The sequence below is a fragment of the Callorhinchus milii genome, unplaced genomic scaffold (assembly GCF_018977255.1).
Source record: "Callorhinchus milii isolate IMCB2004 unplaced genomic scaffold, IMCB_Cmil_1.0 Scaffold10, whole genome shotgun sequence".
Taxonomy (NCBI): Eukaryota; Metazoa; Chordata; class Chondrichthyes; order Chimaeriformes; family Callorhinchidae; genus Callorhinchus; species Callorhinchus milii.
Window position 1 is genome coordinate 15,251,508 of NW_024704751.1, and position 20,609 is coordinate 15,272,116.

The following is a 20,609-nucleotide window of genomic DNA, read 5'->3' on the forward strand; positions in this document are numbered from 1 at the left end:
AACTATCCACTAGTGCTTTTCAAACTGCACTTCAGTTACAGTGACCTCTTTATCCGCTAATTTGAAATTCCCTTTTACTCTGTCCAACTCTGTGTTCGGTCACATCCAGACTGCTGCACCGTGTGCCAACTGCGGAATAATGAAGTCTTAGCAGGCTCATTTCCAGAGAACTGAATTAAGACTTAACCCATTTTGTTCGTGCCCTTCAACTTATGTTTCTGTGTATCCCATGCCAAAACTAACCCCGCTATGTTAAAACCCTCGAGAAACACCTAGATTTTTCTCCTTTAATGCTGGATTTGAGGCAAAAGGTTCCAAACACAATATTCTCGAGCTCTTAAGTAGATCTCAACTTCCTAACCCCGTGTTTTAAAATATTGTATTCTTATTGATTATTGCATGCATCACAAGCAGGTTTGGTAAAAGGTTTAACAATGAAGCTGATTAGAGCAAACTCTTAATAGCAGGATCTGGATAGATCAAGCTTTACCTTGAATGGAAATGGCTCCGTGAATGGAATAGAAAGAAATGGAGGGACTGTGCGGATTCAGACTGTGAGCCTTCTCTTCTTGACACTTGAACGAACCGCTTTCCCACCGGACAAACAAACCGTCAGTCTGACTGATCGACCGCAAGTCTCCTGTGTCATTTAGTCACCAGACTCCATAAAAAATTCATGCAAATAGCTGCAAAGCAGTTGGTTTGAACCTGAATCAACCCGGCTGTGCTCCAGGGATTAAGCATGTACTTACTCAGTTTATTTAGGGTACCTTAGACGAGTAAAAGGCAGTGTTCGTTGGGCACAACGTGGAGCAAAGAAATATTCCATTTGTAAAGGAGATCTATTGTCTTTAGGCAAGACATTTGGCACTGAATCATCACAGTTCTCATAGCAATTTTCTGTCAAATCACAACAACAACAACTTGCTTTGTATAGCACCCTTCATGCGAGGACTGGACTGGACTGGACCACAGTCTTACTAACACCCGGGTAGAACAAACTCGCTACCCTGGAGTAATAATACTAATAACCCTGCATTTGATATAGCATCTTATCACGTTGTTGAGACGTCTCAAAGAGCTTCACAGAATATTTTGTACATTTTGTAATATTTTGACTGGATTTGTGGGCAAAACGCGGCAGCCAATTGCACACAGAAATGTCACACAAACAGTCGTGGATTCAGTGACCAATTGAAGGGATTAATACCACCCCCAGAAAGCAATCCGGCAATCGACTAACAACTGAGTTCCTACTTCGTACGTTAGGTAAACGGAGGCGTGTGGAGTAAGAAAACTTGCCTAGCGTTTCACCCTGCCTGGGAATCGAACCTGAGTTCTCTCGCTTGCAAGGTGAGTTCTCTAACCACTATGCTGCAGGTCTCCACAATACTCTGCAGTATCCTGAGAGCTCTCGGGCTGCCCATCAGAAGGCCAAAGAAGCTTCATTTAATGTTGTTAAAGAGCCAATTGCGCGACAGGCACTTCAGTAGTATTAGAGATTTAACAGAACTCTGAATTTACTCAAGAGGGTAATTATGGGCTGGGACAGGTAACCAGGAATAGTGGTTGAGGCAAGCACATTGGGACACATTTAAGAAACGGCTAGATGCTATATTGAGAGAAGGATATGATGGGTGTTCTGGAAGGATGAGATCAGGTGGGATAAAGGACCTTCTTCACCTGAACCTGTGAGTAATGGTGAGATCGGGTTTTCAGCCCCGACTGGAACTAGGAAGTATCAAGTTTCTGGCCTCACACTACTACTGTGCAATATGCCCAGGAACAAAGTGTAAACGAGCACATCTTTGTCAATACAGTCCATACAGCTAGCTACTTGCGAGCTAAATGACATCAGGTTTACCCCATCCCTTCCCTTGCCTCCTGTAAGGCCCGTCTCAAGATATTCCCTTTTCGACCGTGCATTCGATCACCTTTCCTTCTCCACACCCCTTGCCCTCCCGCCATCTCTGCTCCCAACGCAGCTCAGGTACAAACCCCTCTGTGTCCAGCGCCTTGGGACGTCCTTCCGACATGAAGGGCGCGAGACAAATGCAATTGTCATCGTCGTTATTGTTGACACTCAGCACTACTTTCTTTGCTGTGCTAGGTTTGACATACAGCTATTGCAAAATGCAGCTTGCTATCAGAAACACACAAAACTTGTTGACGCTTAGAAGTTAAGGAACTTGTTACCTACCTCCCCTCATGCGCCCACAACATGTGGGAATGAAGTATGGCATTTCACATAAACAGTGTTAATTCAGGCTGTGTGGAGTGTGTGTAAACCCTGACTCATTCCCTTGTGAGTTGCCCGGTTCTCAAAATGCGTAACCCACACCTGCGCCTCCGAAGTTTTTGTACAAAATCTCTCGAGCTCTGATTCTCCTTTATTTTCACAGTGCGGTACAGTGTTTGAATTGGTCCTTTAAAATATTTGCTCTGTGTTTTTCTCGTACGAAAATAAAAGGTTTCATTCAGCCCCTTTCCAGTTTTTTTTTAAACTAGACGGTTAATACACTTCACAGTAGATCCAGTGAAGTGCTTTGAGATGTGAAACATGCTACATAAAACCCAAGGATTTTCTCAAAAAAATTCCCACGTGGAATTAACTGGGCTTAAAAAATAATAATAATCATCCTTGCATTAGATATAGTGCCTTATCATGTCATTGAGACGAAAGCGCTTTGAGACTATACGGTAAAGTAAATTTTCTCCTTAGAAAATGGAAACAGTGGTTCCCTCAGCCCGAGATGTTGGATTTAGGGGTTCTGTAAACCTGTATAGAATCTGTTATATGTACAGCCTGAGGTCCCAAACTCTGTTCAGGTGGACATTAAAGACGACGCTATTTGAAAAGGGGAAGGGAGTTTCTCCTGGTGTCCTGGCCAACAATCCCCCAGGTAAACAATCTCCCACTCCGTGTCTGTCTGTCGGTCTGTGTCTGTCTGTCTTTTTGATAACGCTGTGCAAGTACATTGTGTGAAGCGCTTTGAGATGTCACTCATCACATATATGTCAAAGGCACTGTGTCATATGCAAGGATTATTAATTATTAAATCTGAATACTAAAAATAGCAAACCTTTTTGCCAACTCTTTATAACGGTATTTCCCACTCAAAAGATTTATGCATAAGATTGCTATTTTTAGATCTCAGCATCTGTCACAGCCTCTCACAAACTAATAAAAGCATAGGCTACAGAGGACTTTTATGATCTTCATGTTGATCGATCGAACAGACCTTTGTGATGGAGCTGAATTAACATTTACAAAGATGCAGTGCGATGAGAACAGAAAGACAGATGTTAATGCAATGTCCTACCACACAGCTGGGCTCAGGAAGTGCTTCAAGTCTCTGCATACACCGTGTCTGTTTAAATATAAATAATCCAGAAACAAACAAAAAAAATGGAAAGCGGATGCAATATTAAAGTTAATTGGAGCTACTTTTGACTGACTGATTGGGAAAAAAAAAACCTAGTGTTGCGATGCTCTTTAAAAGGTCTTGGATGCAATTTATTTCTATTCCACAGAAAAAGATCATTAGATATAGCCCACAGCAATTTTTAAATATTTTGGAGACCTTCGGGAGTGGTAAGATTTTGAAAAGCCATATTAACCGTTTAAACCAGACAGACAAGTCGCCCATTACTGATACTCATTTAGTTAATTGTGATCTTGAATCCGTACATCTGTACCATCCGCGGAACACCAATCTGCAGTCTGTGCACAGCGTTCCTCACTGTCGTGTGATTGCTATTACAGTACTTTAGAACGCCAATACCTTGCTCAATTGGTAATGTTCACCATAATAGATGACAAACTGGAATCTCTGCTAGGCGAATTGGCTTTAAAACCCTCCTTCTGTCCTTCAAATTGCCCCACATCCTTGTTCACCCCTCTGGGTTCCCCCTTCCTACTCCCTCCCACTCTCTTCCCCCACCTCCCCCGCTCTCAGGCCACGTCTCCGCGTCACCGGTCCCTCAGTGCGACCGAGAGCCGGAGCAAGAGGACAGAGCTCGTCATCATTCACTGGAATAGCAAATTCCAGTCATGCCTGCGTTTTCCTGAAAACTTGATGTCCCATGGCTGCGGGTCATCCATGTTGCACTATGATATTGCCATCTTGGTACCAGCGCAAATACTCCAGTAATATCTTCATTTCCGATACAAACACGGCAGAAACCTGCATGTACCTGGCTCATAGGAGGTAGGAGAAGCTCCATTGTTGGCGGTGAATAATGTGATGTACATTGGAGTTGTCCGTTTAACAGTTACAGCTGTATTTACAGTTATTTAACCCAGGCAGGAGGTAAGCAATAAATAAACAGAAAGTACCATCGACTAAACTTGTTTACCATCCTGTTGATTTTAAGGAGAGACGTCTGTTTAGTTCCAAAGGTCCAAAATTTCACTTATGCTTAGCCTGGCAGGCCATTTTGCCTTAAACTTTAAGGTGGCCTGGAACAGTGAAAAATTCTGAAACTCAGTCTTGATTCGGAAGCGTTTTCCTTTTAAGAAGTGCAGAGAATGGGTTAAAATTGTTCTAAACGCTCTCTCTTTCTGCTACTGGCTATCTTATATTTACGCCTCCTCCTTTTGGACTCCACAACAAGTGTAGGCAGCCCAATGACGTTCGACTCACCAAATCCTTTCAGAATATTAAACAAACACACGCAAAAAAATCTGGACAGTTTTCTCCCACTAAGAAGTCTGACGTAAGGCCTTCTTAATCTGCCCTCTTCCATTTTTTTTTTCAATTCAGATTTTGGGTTCAATTTCCAAGTCAGAATTAACCCCAAACTCACGGTTTCTGAAAGAGAGTAAAGTGCCGTCACTTCAATTAAATGAAATTAACCCTCAGAATATCATAACCGAAGCAATGGCCGGAAGCATAACCCACCAGGCAGCACCAGCACGTTTTGAGGGATGGTCTTAAAACATCTCGAATATTGAATTTGTGCTTCGATATGTGATGGAATATTTGATCACAGAAGCATTGAGCTGGTGGAGACCAGACAAAGCAAACACAGGTTCCCAGAATCAACACTCAATGATGCCTCAATGAGAGCGCTTCACGGAACATACTGTAAAGTGAATTGACCGTATACATTTTGGGGCGAAACGGGATAATTGGATGCAATCAATAATGCAGTGAATTACTGTAAATGGTTAAAAGATTAAGAAAGTAACATAACTGTTACCCAACTGTTTCAGTGAACAACTGGTTTACTTGTAAACATTTCCTTCGCACTAACTCCCCATCCAAATAGACATTCTTTCAAGGAGTTTTCAAACAAATTCACTTTCTGGAAGAGCTCAGAATCGCCCGCCTCAGACCTTTGAGGCGTGTTTTACGGTTCCTGTGGGCCATTATGTTATTTTATTGCTCGGGAGAGGTAATTTTTTCTGTCATTGCAAAATTAGACGAATAACTGAGAGAGGCAACAAACAATCCCTACATATCAACAACAACAATAAAAAATAAGCCCCGAGTTTTATTGCAGTGCGGGACTGATGCCAAAAAAGTGGAAACTAAATTTTAAAAAAAATCATGAAAAGAAGAAAGTTGGCATTTTTTCTGAGGCCGCTTTCAGAACTTGCCATCTGTGAAGCTCTCCATTACTTGCAGCCTTGTAATCTATTACCCTGCGTCTTTCTGTTCATTTGAAAACCACACGGAATTTTCAAATTGAAGTAGATTGTTTCACTTAACCGGTGCCAGTCTTCTGTGTGTGACGCTGTCTGCGTTCGCGTTGGCTGGCTTATCCGCTTTGAAGGTTATTGTGGCTGGCATCGTTTTTTTTTTAAAAAAAGAAACACAAGATTCGATGTGTGCAATAACAATAATAATCTTTGCATTTGCTATCGCGCCTTTCACGTCGTGGGATTTCTCAAAGCACTTCACAGGCTGCACCGTAAAGTGTAGTGTATTTAGTCAGTAAACCCACAACGTGAAGAATTCCTAATTGTGGGTCAGCCTGGATAAGTGGTAGTGCTCTCGCCACCGAGACAGAAGATTGTGGGTTCAAATTCCACGTCGGGCCCTGAACTCGCATAGTCTAAGCTGACACTCCAAGTCAGAGATGCCGTCCTTCAGGTGAGACATTAAACCGAGGTCCCATCTACTTGTTCAGGTGAACCTTAAAGATCCTATGGCACTATTCCAATAAATGAAGTAAGTAAAATTGGTCACTCACTCAATAGCTGTTTGTGAGACATTGCTGTGCGCAACTGGCTGCCACGTTACAGCCATACATAAAATACACAGTCAATCCACTTTATAGTATATCCTGTAAAGTGATTAAAGACATCTCATCGACATGATAAGTCGCTATATCAATCGCAAGGATTATTATTATTTACTGGGTGTTTCTTTCATGCAAATGAACCTCTTTGCACAAGGGTAGGGCGTACAGCAGGATGTAAAGAAGGCTGAAGGGATCAGCCAGGCGCTAGCAATCAACAAGACTATTCGAGATCCAGAGAAAATGTCTACAGTGCAGTTTGCTCAGAATAAAATAGAAGCAGTGATTACATGTTGCACTTTTCAATTCTGAGGCTGAACAACGGACACTGAAACTCTCAAAGACGTCAGTCTATGAGAGGGACTCATGATAGTTACCAGATCCTCTGTGCTGGGCCTTGGTGGATTTTTACGTAATACATTTTGCTCAATATAGCATTCCTTTTCTGAGCCCAATTAATATCATCAGAAGCCTGGAACGATCGATGCGTTCCAGGCTTTTGATGATATTAATTGGGTTCAATGAAGGAATATTCACATTTCAGATGTCTGGGCAGATGAAGCCAAAGTCAAAAAGTTAAGAGTCTCATTGAAGGGTTCATTTGGACACTAAGTAAACTAAGTTTGCAATCTCTCTTTCCCCAATTCATGGGAGGAGCGAGCCACAGTAATGGAAACAGGACTCAGTAAACAGAGGAACTGGCTATCTTTCAATATTGTGAATACTGCTCTCAAAGGCCATTCTCTACAAGACTTTCAGAAGAGATGAAATTTAACTCAAGTCATATTGATTTCATTAGGAACAGGGACTGAAAAGATGGATTATTTTAGTGGTGGTAGTGGACGGGGGGAGGAGCGAAGGGACACTGAGCTGAAGGCAAAATTTTAGCACAATGGTTGTTAAGTATTAAGGTGAGACGTTAAACCAAGTCCTGTCTGCCCGTGCTCAGATGCAGGTTAAAAATCCCATGAGACAATTTGACAAGAGAAGGGAGTTTTTTTCCCGGTGTCCAGGCCAGCAACCTGCCAGATTAATTGGTCATTCTGGTCCGCGCCCTGGGACTTCTTTCTGACGTGAAGGGCACTACACAAGTGTAATTTGTTGTTGCTGATGTTCTGGGACCTTGCCACATGGCTGCCGTGTTTGCCTCCAAAAAGAAGTCACTACACTTCACAGTCATCGCAGTAAACGTGATAAAGCACAATAAAAATACACATTTTCCTCGACTCCAATTAAATCTTGAATTTACTGAGTGAATTTTGAGCACAACTGCCCTCTCTAACACACATTCAGATGGACGTCAATACCCCTTACAGCTGTTGAGAGAATCTTTCCAAACTTCAAACGGATCTCATTCTCAATTATTCCTAGACTTCCACTCCCACTTCTGCAAAATGTAACCTCTGCAAATTAAGTCAAGAACCAGTATAGAGCAGAATATCTGATGAAATCCTATATGTTGTATCTAAACAATGACAAATTGGATGGACCCAATGGTTTTTTTCCCCCCATGCACGTTCTCATTTCAGTTTTTAATCCTCAGCCGGGGGTCTGACGTACGCAGAAACCGATCACAATGTTTAAGAGTATCCAAACCAGTCCGAGAGTTCCACGCACATTTATGCCATCTAAACCTGAGAATCTCCCACGCCTGACGTCTCACCGTATGTCTGTATTATTGTTTTATTCTGTGCTCTCGGTTCCTTACTCGGAGGCAATAAATCAGGCTAAGGTACACTTCCACTGGGTGCTTGCTCTTCATTCCCTCACCCAAACCTAACGCTCCCCACCGTGAGACAACTTGACAAGAGAAAGGACATACATGCACATTCACCCACCTGTAGTCCGCACCTTGCAGTGGCTGTGACGAACAGGAGCAATAACACTGGCCTGTTTTAACCCTTTATCTCCCAAGGTCAATCGCAACACCTCTGTGGTCACCTCAGCTACAGCTATCAGGTCAGATGTGGCGTGTGGTTCCCCCTACCTACCTGGAGCACAGACTTTCCAAGCGGCAGATTTAATCCTTGAATCAGCGAAACACGACTACTTTATATCCATATTTATATCTGAAAGCTAATGACATCCGTTTCCCTATGTTAAGCTTCAGTGCAGTTTCCACGGAATCTCTTCTCAGAACAGATCATGTCCACCTGTAAAGGACGAATTCCAAGTAGCTGTTCTTCAGAGGATGTTAATGTGGCAGAGGACTGACTGGGAGAGATAATACTCCACTTGACCTACCCACCATTTAAGCAGCGTCTTATCAGAGCAGCCCAGCGTGAGCGACGGACAGTGTTATATTTCAAATCCAATGGATGTGCTGGCAACTAATTCAAAGGGGGAGTTGAGTGCGGATGTGAATCAGGATGTATGGCCGAACAGAATTGCAATGAGGCTCTTTCTGAGCCAATATTAATTGGAAAACAATTTTTTTAAATTTAATTCGAAGCCAGATTAACGGATTAATACGCCTTTTAATCTGTGGAAGTGAACGATCATTAACCTTTCACTCGCAAGGAAATCTCTAGCCAACCTGTCTCTGTTGTTTTTTTTTCGGGATGTGTTTAAACGGTGCAAATCTCTGGACAGTAGCTGACTTGTGAAGCTCGGAGCTTGGGAAATCCTCGAAGGGGTAATGTTAAAAGAAAATTAGCAACGTGTTCACTTTTATGTCTTGCATACAATATCATAGATATGTGACAGCAGCATTACAAAACACAGGGTCACTAACGTAAAGGGGATAGGGTTTCGCCCACAAAATACACAGTCAATCTACTTTACAATATATACTGTGAAGCACTTTGAAAGATCTGAATGACTTGACAAGACGCTATAATCAAATGTAAGGATTATTTTCAATAAAAAGGGGACATTGTCTGTCAAGCCTGCTGCACTCACTTTTATTATTTAATCTTGCAACGCAAGATAAAATATAAAATGTCCTAAACTGGGAGAGCAACTGTTACAGCACAAGTGGCCCTACAAAAAGTGCTAAGGATATATGGCACAAACATCTGGAAATAGGGAATAAAGGCAGTCTGAATGACCTCTTCTGCCCCCAGTGTTCCAAAAGCAACCATTACACAGTCAGCTAACTTACTTTTCGCTGGTTAGACTCCAACACACTCTGGGGTCCCCAAGCCCTGTCTCTCGCCAGCCTACAAATTTCCACGTTTAGATGAAAGGCATGGAATTCCTAGTTTGGTTCGGATACTCGTGAGCACGGTGATGGGTTTCCGTGTGTGTCAGACACCCAGCTGACCCCCCCCCCCCCACCACCCACACACACACACACAAAAAAGTCAATTTTTACCTTGCTGCAAATTAAAGAGATTAATGATCACCGTTAATTAAGTATTACTGAGCAATGGGCAAGTATCACCCAAAAGAAGCTTTATTTTTCAAAAACCTTTGCTCTGGGGTGAGTACAAACAGCGCCTTTTCTTTCATTCCAACAAAAGGTATTCTATTCAAATGATTTCTTTTTATAGAAAAAAAAGCCAAAACGCAATGTTGAAGGTACAGCAGATTATCACAAGACCTGTTCCATAAGGTTCATCAAAAGAGCTATTGTTAATTCAAGCAGAACAAACATCCCTTTTAAGAAATGCAGAGACAGACAGACGAGATTCATTCCCTGGTGAGTCAAATACTCTGGATTAATCACATGGGCACGTAAATCAATTCAAGGCAACACATTTTCTTCAGGAGGGAGAACAAAAATCATATGATTTGTGGGCACATGTGATTCCCATGCAGTCACTAATTGTTCCAATGGAGATTTAAATATAGGATTTGGAGTCATTTAAAAGGCACGTTATTTTTTCTCTCTCTGTGTGTGTGTGTGTGTCTACATATCCATTACATTGCACAATTTGCAACACAGCACGTCTCTTGGCAATTAAAATAAATACCCTTCTTGAACACACACACAAATACAAATACACACACACACACACACACATACAGATCCTGAGTCTGTGTTATTTCCTACGAATGATTTGCTTGCTTTTTTTTAAAAAAAAACCACACAGATTCATCTGTGCTATGCTTTTCTTAGCAACGTTTGCAAGTTAGCTTTGGTTTCAAATAAAAAATTGGTGGGTTGGGAGTCAGAATTCAGACAGTGGAGAGAAAGACAGAGAGAGAGACAGACAGACAGACAGACACACACACAGAGAGAGAGAGAGAGAGAGAGTTTAAAGGGAACTGATTCACTGAAATCAACATGAAATTGACTCGAAAAGTGGCCTGAAATGAACCAACCCTGTACGTGTCTGTAGCTTTGTGTGTGTGTGTGTGTGTGAGTGAGTGTGTGTGTAACAAACACATACATACATTAAATTATTGAGTGAGGAGAGAGGGGGGGGGAGAGAAATGGGGGAAAAAAACAGTACATTTTGAACCACTGTATCTCTCTCTCTCTCTCTCACACACACACACACATTACACACAAATAAATCCACCCCAGTTTTGGGGAGAGGGGGAATGGTACATCACTCACTCACTCTCTTTCTCACACTCTTTCTCTCTCTCTCTCTCACTCTCTCTCTGGTTTTTTAAATTGGAAATATTTAAAAGAGTCGACATTGCTTACCTGAGCAGCCAGGAGAGAGGGAGAGGGTTGTTGGTTGGGGGGGTGTAGGGTGTAGAGAGAGAGAGAGAGGGGGGAGAATTGTAGAGATGAATAAAGCAAGAGGGAGAAATCCTACACCAAAGGACCAGAAATCAAGTGGAGTTGAAGGTGAGCATCCTACTGCGATCCACACGTCCAGCACATCGCGCAAAGATGTCACTTGCAGTGGTACATGAGACTGTCTGAGAGCAGCAAAAACACGACCACAGCATCTGCACATCCACCATTCCTCCATAGGAGGGGGGGAAAGGGAAGAAAGGGGGAAAGGGAGGGGATGGAGAGAGATATATATATATATATAGAGAGAGAGAGATAGTGAGAGAGAGAGAGGTGGATCTGTCTCTCTCTGCTCTTTGCAAGAATCATTAGGATTTAAAGGAAAATATGTTGGCTGTGGTTGCAAAGGATTTTTTTTTCTCTCTTTCTCTCTTTCTCTTTCTCTCTCTCTCTCTCTCTCTCCACCCCCCCCTGATCTGTGTGTGTATGTCTCTTTCTTTCTCTGCCTCTGTCTGACCTGTTGGGTTTAACTGTGAACCATCTCCTTGGATTTGCTGATGTTTAAAGTCACAATCACACTCACTCACTCACTCACACTCACTCACTCACTCACTCACACTCAGCTGGTCTGATGGCTGTATATATCATCTATATATATTTACTAAAATGTTGTTAAGATGTAGGGCAAGCTGCACCACAGATAGCAAAAAAAAAAGGCAAAATACTGGAAATGGAAATGGAAAAGAAATTGCTGGAGATCTGAAATCAAACCAGAAGTCGATGGGAACACTCAGCAGATCAGGCAGCATCTATGGAGAGAGAGGAGAGTGAGTTGGTGAGCTGAAACCTTCTAAGCAAAAGCCACTGACTTGAAATTATTATTATTATTATTATTCAGGGCACTTCAGAATAATCCTTGCATTTGATACAGCGCCTTATCGTGTCTTCGAGACGCCTCAAAGTGCTTTCTCATCGAGAAACGCTTCACATTGTGCACCTGTGTGTGTGTGTGTGTGTGTTGTTGTTGCATCGACTGATCATTAGAAAATGGACCTCAGGCTGTGATATGAGACATCTGTCTCCATCCTATTTTTTAATGTGCTTCTTTTTTATTACTTTATATTTTATTTGACGTGTTGGAGGGCCGGCAGAGCGGAGGCCAGAAAAAGAGAACGGTGAAGGAAGCCTTCAGCCAATTTTCAGACTTTCCAAATATTGACTTCTGATGCTTCCTGTGGCTTTCTTTTTTTGTTGAGGAGATGAAATGTGATCTGGGTGGAGTGCTTGAGCAGTGGGCTGTTTTGCCCCAGGTGAAAGTTATCGACTGCGCACTTTCAACCCGCAATAACACTCGCTTTATTGGAAATGTGGTCTCGACCTTAACCCTGAAAGTTTAAGTACATTTCGGGAGCGATTCACTCGTTCATCTGTTTCATGTTCGATTCAAAAAAACAACGCAGCCTTTCTGATGGCTCCTCTGATGGATCTGTGGCTTACGTTTTGCTGCATATTACATTGCAGTTTAGACACCTCCAAAAAGTAAGTTTCTAAGTGGTATTCAGTGATGCTTCAGTCAGACCAATAACACTACTTTGTTACACTTTAATGGAGAATAATATAATATTCCTTGCATTTGATGTAGCGCTTTATTACTTCATTGAGACGTCTCAAAGCGCTTCACAGAATATATTGCACAGCCAACTGCGCCCAACAGTGTCCCACAAACAGTCCTGCATTGAGTGACCAGATTTTTTTTGTTACTTTCCTTAGTATGTTTGAAGTTCCCAAGAGAAGCAAAGAAAATCGAGGTTGAAAGCGGCATAATATTAACCCACAAACACTGGGCTTTGATCCGAGCGTCTCTACATTTCTCACGGCCGTTTCCCCAGTATTGAATTTTTTCTGCTATTTATAGAGCTTTCCTCTGCGTTCGTTCATCCCATTACTTTTTCCATCGAATCCTCAGGGACCGATGTCCAAACATTTTGGTATTCTCAGCAGTCCTCAGCTTTCTTTACGTGGCCATTTGCCAGAAATAGCACTCGGCAACAGTCAATTACAATATGTCCAGTGCTGCACTGTATGTAGATCCCCTACCTCCTGCGAATTCTTATTTCACTTGCATTTCCTTTTCGCTCCTTTAATCCCTTCACAATATTGTATATGTCATCCTTATTCCTTTGGTTGCTCATTCACGTTTGTGGTTAATTATACCCATTGGAGTCCCTGGACACGTGCTGCAAAGTGAAGTGAGTGACTGTGTGTTTTATGGGAGATTTTGACCTGTGAAACCGTTTTGTTCTACGTGGAAAATTCCTAAAATTTAATATTAACATGGAAGTGGGTTTTTCTGCAGTTCTTAAAAATATCTGGCTTACAAATTTAGGCCGAATTGAATGATTTTCCACCCGAGTTCGGCCTGATTTTAAATTTTAAGGCAAACAAGGTCTCACGGGGTAAATCCAGGTGGAATTTCGGGCCTTATGGAATGAGATGATGTTAGTGATTTCAAAGGAGCTCTGTGGTGGTGTGCACTTCACTAACTGGGAATTGAAATGTGGCTCCACAAAGTCTTTTCTCTTATTGCTGTTGCGGTTTGATAGGAGAACATGTCATCCCATCACTCCGAGATAGATTGGAGTGCATGTCCCAGGGGTGAAAGCTTCGACTCACCGCAGCATCTTGCCTCGTCAGCTTTGTATTTGAAAGAGCGGTGGTCGCAGGACAGGGGAATGTGGAACCAGTGACGAGACTGACAAAACGCTTTCATGGTGATAAACTACAATAATGGGTAGATACAGCCTGCTGTTTTTATGGTTCATTCTTCCTGAATGAAGTCACTGAAAATGAACCAAACCACTTAATAATAATAATCTGTGCACTTGATGCTGCCCCTTTTCACATTTCAAAGCAATTCAGAGTTTCTCTCAAAGTACACTGACTGTATATTTATGGGTAAACAGGGCAGCCAATTTGCACACGGCAAATGGTGATCCATTTGCACTAAATCAAACATATTGCATTTTCTATCAATCCATTAACTCCTTTCTTATACAGTACTATTGGCTGTTCTTACTAGCGCTCAGAATAGGAAAGGGATGTTTTTATTCAATTTCCCTCAAATGCTGCTGTTTAACTAATCACGAAGGGACTTGCTGGTAATGCCGTATTTATAGTTCGGGTTCAGTGGCCTTTGGTTGCAGAAGCAGCATTAAACGTCAGTGCTAGAGGGAATTCTTTCTTTCATCTGACCTAGAAGCATAGAACTATGGAAATTTACGGTACTGAAAAGGGGTCATTCAGCCCATCTTGATTGTCCTGGTTCTCTGAAAGGTATCCATTTAATCCCATTCCCTGATTTCTCTCCCACACCCCCCCCATACTCCCACATTTTATACTTCACCTGTTCTATGTTTACCTGGAAGTGCTTGTATTTTTAAGCGCTTGATCGATCCATCACCTCATTAGCACAATTACTCATTGAACCAAAGAAAGGGGCAAGAAATAGGTTGCTATCGTTTGCAGGTAATAAATAATGATAATCGTTGTATTTAATATAGCACTTTTTACATCTTCTAGGATATACTGTTAAGTGAATTTTATTATTGTTTTTTTTGAGGGATTATTATCAGGCAGGTGGAATAAGGAAACTTGCCCAAGCTTTCACCCTACCGCGAATCGAACCCAGGTCTCTCGCTTGCTAGGCAAATGCTCTAATCACTGAGCTACAGGTGATCAAAGAAGGTTTGTAACTCACATTACAAACGACACATTATCCTTTGGATAAATGTAATATGAGTGAAATAATCATTCCTAATCGTAATCCCTCCCCCACACATAAATCCTATTGCTTGTACAGGATGACTAAAAAATTGTGATATCTACCCTATTATCTAAAAAAAATTCTTTAAGACGTAATAGACATTGTAATGGTATTACAACTTCTTGGTCACCCTGTCCACAGACACCATGAACGGCATCCATCACAGGGTTAGGACTTGCAGCGGAAACAAAATCTGTGCGGCATAACGGAAATAAGGAATGAAAAATGTATGTGTTAGAACTGGCCGTCACAGACACAGGATCAGTGTAGTGCAGTTATTATGTCTCCTGCAATCTGAGAGGGAAAAGGAACGGGATTTTAGAGGTGTGCTAGTGCAGATTAAGAGGGCAGTAACAGTTGGTGTCGTGCGTCCGTGAGAGTAAGATGCAATTTTATCAGTTTTCAATCTTCCCATCACGAGTTTGTCATGTCAGGCCGGTACCTAGTGGAAGCTTAAATCCTTCTGGAAGACTCTACAGCATCCCATTGTTCCGAATAGGACTGAATTTACCCCATTGTGAACAGGATTGCAGATTAGAAAGATAAGGCTGGTCTTTCATTCATCATCAGGACTTGGAGCTCCAGGCTGACACTCCGATACCGTGCTGGCGAAGGGGGACGTGCGGCACTGTCAGAGGTGACGTTGTTCAACCGAGACATTGATGCCTGTTCTGGTGGACGTTAAAGATCACGCAGCCCTGTCAGAAAAGGGGAGAGAGTTTGTCTCTCTCCTGGTGGCCTGGCCGATAATCCCACAGATAAAACCGGGTCATTCACTCCAGGCTGTTTGTGGGATATTACCGTGTGCAGAGTGGCTGCTACATTTGCTTACAAATACACTTGACAGAAACCTCTCTGAAACTCTTTGGAGACATTTTATCATTATGTGATAAGTGTCTTGGGATTTCCTTCCGCCATGAAAGGCACTATAAAAATACAAGTTGTTGTTGCTGCTGCTCAGAACCCACAGAATTTCTACTCCACTACTCCGACCTGGAAGAGATTCTAACTAACTTACTTTATTGATAAGTTCGTACACACGGCTCACAGGACATTGCTTGCGGACGGTAATGGTACAGCATTTTATTTTGAAACACCCATACAACTTCAGGTTAAGCAAGTCATACAACTTCAAAAAAAAAAAAACTTTGAATGAGGTACATCAAATTGCGAACATTGTACGTGATGGAGAACCAAAACTATTCACAGCCTAAGCAACAGTTTACACAGGGCAAATGACCATGAAAATTATCTCGTCATACAATATACTCCTCACATTTCTCAAACAAGGTTATTTTCCCTTGTTGGTTGTGCAGTATTTTTCCTCCCCATGTGTATAGATGCAGCAGGTGCTAACTGAGTTCATCAATGGAATTCGCGAGCGCTGGTTAGAGACCAGAACATATTAGCCCACTTGCAATTTCACCCACCAAAAAAAATTCCACAAATCTTCCCCCTCCCTCCCGCTCCCTGTAGGGTTAATGTTGGGATGCGTTGTGGCTCTAAGCTCATTCAGTGACAGTGAAACCTGCAAAAATAAGTATCTCCGGAGTCTGCACTCAAACCCAGTTCATAATCTATTAAAAAAAAATCTTTCTATACAAATCTGGCAGCTCGATTGTAATTTAATTTTCTGCAGACTGCTTTGCTGGATGAAAGATTCTGAGTGGGGTTTATTTCTGAGAGAGAGGAATGAATCGATTGAATGGCTCCCCTCATTCTGGATAGAAGTTACAAAGCTTTCATTAAAACCAGCTAGGTACCATGGGTGAAGGGATGGAGACACGCCAGTTCTAGAGATGGGAAGTCACGCATGAGCTAGGTTCAGTGGTCTTGGCACATAACATGAGGAATCAGCACAAGAACAATTGCCATCAGCAGGATGATTGCCCAATCTTGTGAGAGAACTAGAGACTTGATGGAGTACACACTGGTGCCATCTAGCGCTCACTACCCACCTCTTCATTCTCAAAAGCATATATATATATATATATTGTAAAGCACACCACCTCTGACCTGACTGGAGATAAATAGATACTTAGACAATATATAGAGACAGTAGTTTTTCAGAAACTAATTGTGCAGCACATCCAGAAGAACAGTGCTTATTAAAAATAGATATATTTATATATATATTTATATATATATCGTGCTTATTACGCATTTTAAAAATGTTCGAGCAAATATAAGAAAATATTTAATCGCCACTATCCATAAAACAGTGCTCAAAAGTCAGATACGAATCGTTAGATATAGCCTAGTGATGGATCTTAGCCCAATTGGTGTGTTCGAGACGTGCACAGTGAAGGGTGGGTTTGATATCGGACACAAGTGCAAAGTGTAATCTGTGTGAATTGACTGGGAAACTGACCCACATTAGGGTGGCATTACCCCAGTGTTTGGCTGCTTTATTTCCTTGTGCAGAGTTTGGGGGTTCTCACTCTGGCTCAACCCAGCAATGGGGACATTAACCTGCTCTCTGACGTCCAGATTGGATGCTCTACAGTTGACATAAAACCCATTTAGTAGTAACTCCTCAGACCACCACTTTATAACGAATCCGGAGTGTCTTATATGCTGCATCTTGTGAACGAGCATAAAACATTGGAGGATAAAACCTCAGCCTTACCAACTTTACCAGTGCACACATCTAAATCCCTGCAAATTTCTGCTCTCGGGCATTGCGTACATTAGTACAAAAGTGGACCTTGCACTACACTTGTATGTTATGTCAGGACAATACCTGGTGAATGCAGATCAGATCACCTTGACCCAATCCACAAATTATTGTGCTTCCCCCACATCTTTGCATTAGAAGCTGGACTTAAATGCTTCCATGCAGTGCAGGTGGAAATGGATCAGTGGATGGGTGGTGGGGTCTGGTGGGAATACAGTACAACTCGCTCCGGATTTCTGCCTTGATTAGCAAAATACTGAATGTAAACATCACCTTTGCCGCAAATCCGAATTAACGGATTGGCTGGGAACACACAATTCGGTTCTGCTGACTCCCAATTCAGTGAAGCATCCGCTACAAACAGATAGAACTTATTCCACCCTCTCTATCTCTCTCTTTCTCTCTCCCTCCATCCCCTCTTTCACCAAAACTTGTCAATTACAACCGAAGTTGCGTTACATTATCGATCCCAGAAGAATTCCCGTTTCTCTTCCTCTCTCTCTCCCCCCAGCAAAAAAGTTTCAAGCCGAAGGTTCATTGCGTAAAAAATACCGGGCGGATCATCTCAGGCAATCCGCGGATCCCTCCCTTGACCTCCGTCACTTCGGCTATGGAGGACGCCAGAATCAGGAAGACGTCCTGGATATTCTCGTCCTCCTTGGCCGATGTCTCAGCATAACGCAGCCCCATCTCGGCCGCGGCGAGCTCCGCCTCCTCTCGGGGGACTTGCCGCTCGGCCGACAGGTCGCTCTTGTTGCCGACGAGGATGAAGTTGCGGTGGCTCAGCTCCAGGGCCTCGCTGGCCTCGTTCAGCCAGTTCCTGATGTAGTCCAGAGTCCGGCGCCTGGTCAGGTCGAACACCAGCAGCCCACCCAGCATGGTCTGCAGATGGGACTGGGTGATGGTCCTGAAACAGAGCGATAAAATTAATCTGTTCAGTTTAATTGTGCTAAGATCAAAGATAGTCAGTTTCTCCTCTCCTGAAGACAGCAATGCAGTTTTAGCTGCTTAGGCTCCAGCATTTACCCCAACTCACAAGCCTTGGCTCTTGCCAACCCGGGTCTAATCTTTCTGCAATTAGGTGAGTAGGATGCGTCCCTCCAGGGAGAGAGAGAGAGAGAGAGGGTGCATTCCATTCCAACCATCTATCTCTGGAATTTCCATGTGGTAGTTGGGATGCATGGAATTCTCAGTTTAGTTTGGTGATGGTTTCGGCTTGTGTCAGACACCCGGCTGACCAAAGAAAAAGAAAGGCAACAACAACAGGACAATCGTCACATATTCCCGAAGTGGTCGCTAGTTCCCAGCTCAGGCCAATCAAACAAACAGTAGACACTTCCTTTCTCCCCCTCTATTTTGGGGGGTGGGGGAAAGAGTTGAAGGGTGGGGGGGAAGATGAGAAACATAACCAAACGTGCAATCAAAGAGGCAAGCTTTGAAAGCTCGTGTCCAAAGACAAGTTATTCCCAGGTTCAACAAACATCAAACTGATAAGACATTGCTGGAAGCCAGTAAACAGATGAGTCCGTTAAACTCGTTTTACATTGAAATTGTGGGCATTCTTCAACATCAACAACAACAAATTGCATTTACACAGCGCCTTTCACGTCAGGAAGACATCCCAAGGCAGTCAGGGATCCACACCCGAGATAGTGGTGGGATCATGAGGGGTGGAGGGTAGGGGTTAGAGGTAGACCAAAGGCACGGTAGAAGAGGAGGGTCTTGAGACGGTCTTGAAGGTGACATGGGAGGAAAGGCAGAACTGGTAGTAAAAACCGAAAAGCAGATAATTTTCTAGAGGGGGAGAGACTAGATAGTGTCAGTGTTCAGAGGATTTGGGTGTCCTTGTACACCAGTCACAAAAAGTTAGTATGCAGGTACAACAAGCAACTAGGAAGGCTAATGGCATATTGGCGTTTATTGCAAAAGGGTTAGAATACAAGAGTAGGGAAGGCTTGCTGCAACTGTATAGGGCCTTGGTGAGACCGCACCTAGACTATTGTGTGCAGTTTTGGTGTCCTTATTTAAGAAAGGATATCTCGCCTTAGAGGGGGTGCATCGTAGATTCACTAGGTTGGTTCCTGGGATGAGGGGGTTGACCTATGAAGATAGGCTGAGTAAATTAGGCCTATATTCTCTAGAATATAGAAGAATTAGGGGTGATCTTATAGAAACATATAAGATTCTTATGGGGCTTGACAGAGTAGACAGTGTGAGACTTTCCCCTGGTAGGAGAATCTATAACTCGGGTCACAGTTTTAAGATTAACGGTCAGCCTTTTCGAACAGAGTTGAGTTAAACATTTCTTCACTCAGAAGGTAGTGAATTTATGGAATGCTCTACCCCAGAAGGCTGTAGATGCTCAGGCCTTGAACGTATTCAAGACTTAGATTGATAGATTTCTAACAGATAGAGGGCAGATGGAGTTAGGTTAGAAGATCAGCCATGATCTTATTGAATGGCAGGGCAGGCTCGAAGGACTAAATGGCCTACTCCTGCTCCTAATTTCTATGTTCCTATGTAATTGGCTTCACTTCTTACCTGTATTCTTTTTCGCCTGCAGTATCCCACACTTGAAGCTTCACTCTGACCGTCGGCATGGCTTCCAGGATGTAAATGTAGTAGTCTACGCCGATGGTTTTCTGTAGGATCTCACAGAAAGTCCCTTCGGTCAACCGCAGAACAATAGAGGTTTTACCCACTGCAGAGTCACCCACCAAAACAACACGAAACTGCCATATAAACTTTTTCAGGCTCCCTCGTCTTAGTCTATGCCTCAGATCTGCAGACTCCCTCGAGCCACTCTGTCCCATTACTCGAAAGTTTAAGCTTCCTCAGAAAATGTAACAGCAATCACAACACAAGCCAGGCAGAGGCTCAAATTACTCACTGATCAATGCCCCTCCCTCCCTTCTTCCTTCAACAGCCCACCCTGTTAAGGAAGTGGTGACTGCTGATTTGGTTTGCCAATGTTTTGCAGCAGTAAAGCCTTAGCTTCCAATCAATATAGAAGGGCGGTGAGGACATGAGGCTGGGAAGATGATTAGCTGGGAAGAGAATGGCTGGTTAATGTGGAACCACAGCTGGTGGTAGATTACTTGTCAAATACCGCAGCTAATCACAAGTACTGGGCAGTCCGCCCCCTCTCCCTAGATTATAAAGTCACTAAATGATTGCAGGGGTTAGAGAAGTTGCAGTAATTATTGCCTGGGCACAGGGGCTTT

At 42.8% G+C, this 20,609-nt stretch overlaps 1 protein-coding gene across 1 annotated transcript; it reads right to left on the bottom strand.

The window, feature by feature from the left end:
- Positions 1-16,873: 16,873 nt before the first annotated feature.
- Positions 16,874-20,250, bottom strand: LOC103179517 (ras-related protein Rab-39A-like). The gene is made up of 2 exons (XM_007894849.2): positions 19,927-20,250; positions 16,874-18,292 (listed from the first exon to the last, which is right to left on the bottom strand). The coding sequence occupies exons 1-2, from the start codon at positions 20,196-20,198 to the stop codon at positions 17,920-17,922; spliced, it is 645 nt and encodes a 214-aa protein (XP_007893040.1). The 5' UTR covers positions 20,199-20,250; the 3' UTR covers positions 16,874-17,919.
- Between the last annotated feature and the right edge of the window lie 359 nt (positions 20,251-20,609).